This window comes from Diospyros lotus, chromosome 12 (assembly GCF_014633365.1).
Source record: "Diospyros lotus cultivar Yz01 chromosome 12, ASM1463336v1, whole genome shotgun sequence".
Taxonomy (NCBI): domain Eukaryota; kingdom Viridiplantae; phylum Streptophyta; class Magnoliopsida; order Ericales; family Ebenaceae; genus Diospyros; species Diospyros lotus.
Window position 1 is genome coordinate 34,659,597 of NC_068349.1, and position 8,988 is coordinate 34,668,584.

The 8,988-nt window shown below is 35.7% G+C and overlaps 1 protein-coding gene across 1 annotated transcript; it reads left to right on the plus strand.

Annotated features, from left to right (window-relative positions):
- The first annotated feature begins 7,754 nt into the window (after nt 1-7,754).
- LOC127787629 (uncharacterized) lies at nt 7,755-8,311 on the plus strand. Its single transcript, XM_052315689.1, has 2 exons — nt 7,755-7,899; nt 7,986-8,311. The coding sequence occupies exons 1-2, from the start codon at nt 7,755-7,757 to the stop codon at nt 8,309-8,311; spliced, it is 471 nt and encodes a 156-aa protein (XP_052171649.1).
- Nucleotides 8,312-8,988: the final 677 nt, after the last annotated feature.

An 8,988-nucleotide genomic window follows, 5' to 3' on the forward strand; every position in this document is an offset into this window, starting at 1 on the left:
ATATTAAATAATATATTTATAAAATTATAAATATATATATTAATGTATTTATAAACGAGTTTGTTCATGAGTTATTCGCGAACTTCTAATCGAGTATGTTTATGAGCCTCTAATCAATCTATTAGTATTCACGAACATCTAATCAAACATAGTCAAGAGCTTTAACTAGCCAAACTTTAAATAGTTTGACCTTAACTTGATTACAAATTGAGTTTTAAAGCAATATATTTAAGATTAATTATCGAAGAGATATTCAAGTTCTACTATATTTTCAATTATCTATCAAACTTTCAATTATTTTCAAATTCATATCCAAGCTTTTGATTTGTATGAAATATGTGGTGATTTTTCACTTTATAACTCTATGATGGAAAAACCCAATAGATGGAATATTTGGCTTTGTTTTTTAAAAAAATAAGGCAATTATTGCAATTTCAAAAATATAAGAAATCTTATTGGATAGACAAAAAATGTAGTAGGTGGTTCATGAATCATGTAAAAGTTAACAATTTTGACAGAGGCTTCAAATTTCCAAAGGGCAATTTATTTTCAAAAATTAAGATAACTATTATAATTTTCAAAAATAAAACAAGTCTTACTAGAATAGACAAAAATAAGAGTGGTTCATGAATCACATAAAAGATACCAATTTTGGAAGAAGGTTGGGGCTTTAAATTTTTTAGTTAACTCAAATCATTTTCAAAAGGTAAGATAGTTATTGTAATTTTAAAAATATAAAAGGCCCTATCAGTATAGATAAAAAATGAGAACGGTTGCCCGTATGGGCAGCTCAGTTGGTCAGCAGCGATGAAATTGGAACAAATGACCTAGGATCAAGTCTCACCAGCGGCAATGTTGGAGCAATCTCTCCAATGAGGGGGGCTCCTTGTGCGCAGTGTGCACTGGTCTAGCCGTTGTTGGTTGGCTGAGTCACCATGATTAACATCCCCCACGTCCTGTCGGGCCAGGGGTGGGGGGCACCCGGGTGGGCGATTTCACCTTTTGGAACAAAAAATGAGAACGGTTCATGAATCACGTTAAAGTTATTAAATTTAGAAGAAGGAAGACTTTAAATTTTCAAGTTAGGACATTACCTCTTCACTTGCTCTTCCTTGAATCAGAAATTAGATTAGAGTTTCTCAAATTTTCTCAATTTAGGGTTTTTTTCGAATTGCGACTTTTGAAGAATCGAAACCAGTAAGATTTTCTTATCCTTCTTCCTTTTATTTTTTTATTGAATAATTTTTTATTATCTCCTCCCCTTGCTTTTCAACAATTGAAGAAGGGTTTCTTAGATTAGGGTTTTTACTCTTTTTGTTCTTTGTTGATCATCTCATATTAGGGTTTCAGAACACATGCTTAAAAGACGTGATCGATAGCTTGCTGCTAACGAGGAGATCTTCCTACACTTTGGTTTTCTTTAGTTTCATTCAACTCCTTGAATGGCTTTATCGAGCAACCCATGCCTCTCTCATGCTCATACAGGATTCAAGTAGAAGATGGAGCTTCTTATTTCCATAACATTGAATCAATGATTTACCACATTAGTGGTAAATCTCTCTCTCTCTGTCTCCCTTTCTCTCTCATGCTAAGTTATTAGTGTATAATGTTTCAACATATATATTTCTTGCCTTATTTTTATAGTTTACATTTGCCAATGATGTTTCAGCTCCATTGTCCATTGCCTTTTGGCTAGATTCAGCTTCCAGCCAATCTTGCTTGCTTCCTTGATTGCGACCTCGCAAGTAAAGTGGTCATGGCAAGACCCACCTTTTCTTGCCCATCGCAGCCGATGTGGAGAAACCTGGTGCTTTCATTGAGCATCGAAAATATCACAGCTGTTTTTATGCCATCCGACACTTTGAGCGTGCAGGCAAAGTCGAGGCACGAACAAACATATGCAGGCATAAAGCCTACAACATTACCCATTCGAAATCGTCATGGGTCATGCTGAGGGATTTCATGTGTGAAATAGATTGGAGCGACAAGAACCCAGTTTTGATAGAGAGACTTGATATCTTGTTCTGCTTGAAGCATAGTTATACTGACAAGCCTGGACACGTGCAATATCCAATACAATAGGGTAAATGCCCTCTTTCTGGGGAAGAAATTGATGACACATTTTTGGCCGCAGTTCACACCAGAAAACACTTCGATTTGATAAAAAAATATAATCTCCAAAACGTGACTCAAGACGCAAAAGAATTGCAGCAAAATTTAATTCTACATATTCAACAAGGTATTCGCTTAGAAGAAGCTTATGAAAAGGCCATAGATGGGAAATTTGTATCTATACTCCATGTGGGTAGTGAAATATATGAATGCTTTTGAACAAGCCATGAATTATATTTTGTGTTTGTGCTAAAATACCAACAGATTCAAATAGTTACTTCTCAATGACGATGAGATCTGAGAGTTGGTGTATCTCTAGCTCTTCGGTGGTCATGAATGGGAAATTTGTATCTATACTTTATTCGAGTAGGAAAATATGAATGCTTTCAAAGGGGTCATGAATTGTATTCTGTGTTTGTGATTTGGAAGAGTTTGTTTTTGTTTCAGGGTGATGTACTTTTATACCCTTGACAATGGAGCCTTATAATATAAGGAAATTATCAAGGAAAGAGAGGTGGACAGCGGACTTCCACTAAAATTCCTCGTGCAAATACACAACCAGTATTTGAAGAAATTCTTGCAAAAGGCTTGCATAGTTCTATTGTGTTCACCTTGATTAACACTATTCTATTCGACTACATTATGGGTTTAGACATGGATGGAATGAACACGGTATGAACAAAGTTGTATTGGTGTTCAATGAAGAACCCAACCATGTTAAGAGGATTTGGGTTCGACTTGCACCACGTAATATTTATGCTCACCTGATTCCTCAACGGCATCACGATGGAGAACAGGTTTTGCGGCATTTTTGTTTTTTCTTTTTGAGATCGTTAGTTTTTCCAATTATACAGGAATGAGAAGTCCTACACACGTCGTTCTGGGGAACATGATCTATTTCGAGCCTATCAAAAGGTAGTACAATTGAATTGGCAAGGTGAGAGAATATGTTGATGGGAAGAAAGCTTTGTAGGCTTAAGTTTAAGTGAAGAATGGTGAATTTAAGACTACGTAACTGTTTATCTAACTACTCACGATCCAAGACGACCCAGATCATACCCCTAGGTTCACCGCCACTGCCACCACGATGGCCTCTCCTTGCACACCCCCGATCACAGTCGAACTGCCGAAGAAGCCCAAAGTGTTGGCAGAGAGAGCCGATATCTTGTTGTTCATCTTGAAGCAGAGGTATCCTGAGCTTTCACAGACAAGCCTGGACACATGCAAGATACGATACAATAGGGTAAATATCCTCTTTCTGATCAAGAAGCAGAAGATACATATATGGCTGCAATTCACACCGGAAAACACATCAATTTGATAAAAAAAAAAAAATATAAACTCCAGAACGTGTGATTCAAGACACAAGAGAATTGCAGCAAAATTTATTTCTCTATATTTCAACGAGGACTTCTCTCAGAAGAAGCTTATGAAAAGGACATGGATTGGAAATTTGTAGCTATACTCTATGTCGGTAGGAAAATATGAATGTTTTTGAAAAGGCCATGAATCGTATAGTGTTTGTGTTGACATACCAATGAATTCAAATAGCGAATTCTCATTGACGATGAGATATGAGACTTGGTGTATGTGTAACATTTCTGTGTTCAAGATATGAAATTTGTATCTATACTTTATGCAGGTAGGAAAATACAATGCTTTTGAAAGGGTCATGAATTGTATTTTGTGTTTGTGATTTGGATCTGGAATAGTCTATTTCCGTTTTGCTGTTTTAGATCCTAGTCGATGGACCCTATAATGTCGTTAATAATGGAGATACAAAATGTGTTTTTTCTTTTTCTTGGACAAATATTCGAGAAAAGAGAGAGAAGATGGACCTTAATGGCAATCCCTCGTGGATACACAAACAGTATGTGCACTTTGATTAACATGGTTCGATTCAATTACATTGCAGGTTTAGAAACAGATTGAATCAGCATGATATTAAAAAAGTTGTATAGATTCCCAATCGACCATGTAAAGAGCAGGTGGGTTGAATTCAACTTGCAGCAAGTAATTTCTATCACGCGATTCCTCAATGGCATCTTGATGGAGGAAAGGTTTATCTGTAATGTTTTTTATGGGACTCTTGGCTTTTTCAATTTTACAAAGGAAATGAGAAGTCTCCCGCTTACTTCTGTTAAACAATCAGTTTCCAAACATCATGATGGTTGTTTGTGTATGTTTATTTTAAAAGTGCTGAAGTCTGTGGGAGAGGAGGGACAACTAGAAGAGTCCCAATGGAACCATTTATACATATGTGAGAGGCTAGAGGGGTTCCAGGTATATTTGTTATCTCACTTCTATAAACGAGACAATCCAAAAGATGCTATTTTATTATTTTACCTGTGCCCCCAATAGAACTTCTGTTTTTAACAAGGAAATATATAAATTGTTCTTAAAATGCATCTTATTAAGAGTAGGCATCTTTCTTGTCTCTCTTCTGTTGACTAATTGTGATCGGCATTCAAGATCCAACTCAAGGTAAAAATTGATAACTCGTCTAGTATATGTCTCTTCGTAGCTCAAAATTGAATGCCTATCTCTGTATGGGGATTTATCTCCTTCCTAGATGTTTGCCCAAATGACAATGCACACGAGTAGTAAGTTACAGCTATCTAAATACAATGATTAATTAGTGGCTTGCACCACACCCTATAGATATCTTCTTTCTCTGTTACTGTGTTACAGTTGTAAAATTTGTTATATGGAAGAGTTGCAGTACTTTTATTTGTTGAATAGGACAGAGAGTTCATGCCCAGAATCATAAAACTAGCTATATGATTCCGTTGCATGAAACATGTATCATAATTTGTTCTACATTTGCATTGTCTATTGGCCCCTTATTTCTTTCCAGAAAGGAATTAGATTTGGAAATGAAGGAAAGTTCAGCGCACAAGAAGACTCTTTGAACGTGCAGCTGCAGCATCATGTCTTGAATATAATTTAGGGATTGTCTACATTACAAGTGTGAGCAAATGCATTTAGTTACTTTTTTCCCTTTCATAATGAATGTTGTGGGGTGTACCGTGTACGTGTTAGACTACTGGGAAAGCAGTTACAGTTGCCACACGGTAGTTGATCTTGGGGGGGTTTGTTCTCATGGCTTGTTTAACCCATTGGTTGCTTGTGGAATCATCAGCATGCATGCTGTGGACACGATTGCTCCCGTCATTGATGCGATTTTCTTTTATGGGAAGATGTGTGTTACCAAATGGTTCCAATATCGAGCCTTTAGTAGCTGCCAATCCTCCTGGGGCAGCAAAAGTTTCAACCTTCAACATGGTCACTACGTTTCTGTAGTAAATGGAAGTAAGATGTCAATATTTGTGCTGTTCGGATTTCCATGGATCTCTATTTAGCTGCTATGGATACTCAGAAGAGAGCTATGCACCAAATTTGGTGCATCAATGCAAATGGCGGCTTGAAGAAAACCAAGCAAGAAATGGACTCCTCATCAACTGGTATAGGCAGGGGCAGAGCTAGCATAGGCCCAGTGCGGGCCTTGGCACGCCATTAATTTTGGCCCGCACTCAGTCCTGACCATAAAATCTGCAAACCCTCCCCCCCTCATTCCCTCTCTCACTCAAGCGCCTGTTGCTAGTTGCCGCCCACCCCCCTAGCCCCTGCCCTTTGCTCTTGCCTCTGTCTGGCTCGGTGGTTCCGTCGCTCGCTCTCACCGGCGTCACCTTGCCCCCGGTTTGGGGGCTTCGCCCTCTCTTTGTCTGGCTCTGTTGCTCGTTGGCTTTCCCCTTGGACCTCGGTCTCTCGCAATCTCGCTCTCGCTTGCTGTTGCCTCTCTAAGCTCTCTCGAACTCTCTCGCTCCGTCGCAACCTTAGCGGCTCGCCCCTCCAGGCTCCAGCCCTCCGTCGCTTGCTATCGCTTGCCTGACTGCCTCTCCGTCTCGACCTTGCTTCACGTAATCAATGAGCAGTAAGCTTCTGTTACACTAATTTTTGTCCCAAAAATGTAATTTTTTTTTTCATATTTAGAATTAAGTGAACTTGAATTTTGTTACCTGTTAGGTTAATTGATGTTAGGTTTCTCGAAAATAAGTTTATCAATTACACAGACGCACATAATTTAATATTTTGATTGTTGGATCAATTGCACATGGACACATAATTTGATATTTTGATTATTCGATCAATTGCAAGGGCACATAATTTGTGAATTTATGAATTTTCTAATTATCATTTGTTATATTGAATTTGATAACAAAAATCTCCATCAGTTGTAAAAGATATTGATAGGGAAAAATCAAATAGTGTTAATTTTGATGTTACACAACTTTACATTGATCCTGGACAAATGAATTCAATTTTGGATTACAATGTTAATATTCGAGATCAAGTCCGGAGAGCATATATGTAAAATGGTCCGTGTCAGTCTCTAGATCATAATTTTTCATATAGATCATTTGAACAAACAAAAATTAGATGATTTAATATTACACAATCGAATGAGAGATCAGTAGATAAATGATAGCTTAATTGTTTATGTTGAGAAAGAGATATTTTTGAATATTGATAATGAAGTTATTATACAATGTTATTAAAATATGAAATATCACAAAGAACTTTTGTAAGGTATTAAATAAATTATGTTAATTTTAAGTATATTTATATTATTATATTATTTTTATTTTTTTCTTTAATAAATTTCACCCTCACTCCGTCCCCATGTGCCATGCCATGCCATGTCACACGCCGCAACACCCTGGACCTAGCGTTGCCCTTCCATGCTAAAATCTTCTATCAATGACTTATTACTCTGAATTAATTTTTCATTAGGCGATGTCGTAAAATTTTTATTATAAGTGAAAATCGTTTACATATAAAAGAAGTCACTTTTTAAGAAAAAAATATTTTAATAATTGGTTAGATTATTAAGAAACGCTTTTAGTATTGTTGTATGCATTATTTGGTGATTAAAAAAGTGCTTCTAAGTTCTAACTTTAAAATTAATAAAAAGAGATTACCAAAGTGTTTATATGCTTAATGTTTATTTGAGAAATATAATATTTCTAACTTTAAGTGTTGATTGAAATTAATAAATTATAGAAATGTTTCTTCCAAAGAGAGATTTTGATGACAATAGAAATTTTACAGCATTAGACATTAGAAATTTCCAATTGAAAGTAATAAATTATATATATATAATATTTGAGATTGACTATTTTCACTCTAAATTATACTTATTTTTTGAAATTTAAATTATAAAATATTTTAAATACTTTTAATAATTTTTATTTCTATATATATTTTTAAAAAATAATTAAAATATTTTATAACTCAAACTATAAAAAATAAGTACTAGAATTGAAAATAATCAATTTCATAAATTATATATATTTTACACAAATGTAAAATGTTTTTTTTTTTCTTTCGTTGAGAATTGGGAATATAAAATATTTATTCTTTATTTTTCATAAAAAAATTTAAATTATGAAAAAAAAATGAAAAAAACTAAACCCGTCACGTGACTCGCAACTTTTGATAGGCCAGAAGGCGCTATTGTGTCTTTTTCCCGCCAAATTCGTACATCTTTGCCTAACGAAACCCTGTTCTTCGATTGCTCTTCATATTTGTAGAGAAAAATAATAGATTAATCATCATTGATTCAACAATAAGAGAGAAAGATGCAAATTCGAGTGAAATGCAATTGCGCCGAAAACAACTGCCCCGAATGGGCAATCGTGGAATTGCAAGGTGTCATCGAACCCCAATCGGCCTTCAAAGATTGCCTCCAAAACCTCGAAATCGGCCAACTTTGCCGCCCTCCCTCTTAGGTATTCTTCTTCCAAACTCCGATCTCAATTTGTCCGATTCATTCTGAGATCAACGTTTCTACTTTTCTTGTGCTTTTGTTCCTCATGAGACGTACACTTTCACCGATGGGTATCACAAATTGACGGAATCCAAAGTGACTTCGAAGAAACCAATGGTGATTTTGAAGAAAACAAGGCAATCCAGCGTAGAGAGCAATGACGGTGAGTCGTCAACGAACGTGGCATTGGAAGTGGTTGGCATCATTCAACACCGTATTTTGTTCAAGACCAGGCCCAAGGCGCTAATTTCTAGTAAGATTCAATTTGGTTTCTCTCAAATGATTGATTGCATAACATTGTGTTGTAATTGGTCAACATTAAGAAATGTTTTCAGGTACAGAAAATTTGACTGTTGGTGGTTGTTTTGAACCTGAAACCGTGAGTTTTGTGGTTCAATTCATGGAAATAGATAGCTGATTAGGAACTAAGCTTTGTTTTCAACTGCTTGACTCAGCTACTTAAAACACTTTTATTTTTATTTTTATTTTTTTTTAACGCATCATTACGAGCACTTCCATTGTTCGGCCCCACGATTTCAGTAACAGAGATAAATCAGGGAATCCAGCAGGCAGATTTCAACCCCTAGCACAACCATAAATATGAGGGCGTCAAGCATTTTTCATTTTTCAAAATCGCTCATTGCCTGCTGAATTATTTTCTGGTCAGAACTCGAACACGGAACTTGAGGACCCAAAAAATAACAGCTCAACGCATTTTTTCTTTATCAGTTGATCTACGCCCTGAGGGCCACCTCCTTTTACTTTACCAACAAATTTTTTCTTTATCAGTTGATTAGCCCATGATTCTCATGTTTGTGGACGATGAAACTTGGTAGTTTGTAGTCTTAGCATTATTGAAGAAGAATAACGATAGAAATGGCCGGACAATTAGAATTCATATAGTCAATATTATGGAAATTATGCCCAGGATAAGTCTACTTTTCTTAATAGCTTATAAGAAAATATTATTTAGATAGAACTCTTGAATAAAAAATATTAATAGAATAATGGGAAAGTGACATTTTTATAATTATGAACTAGATTTA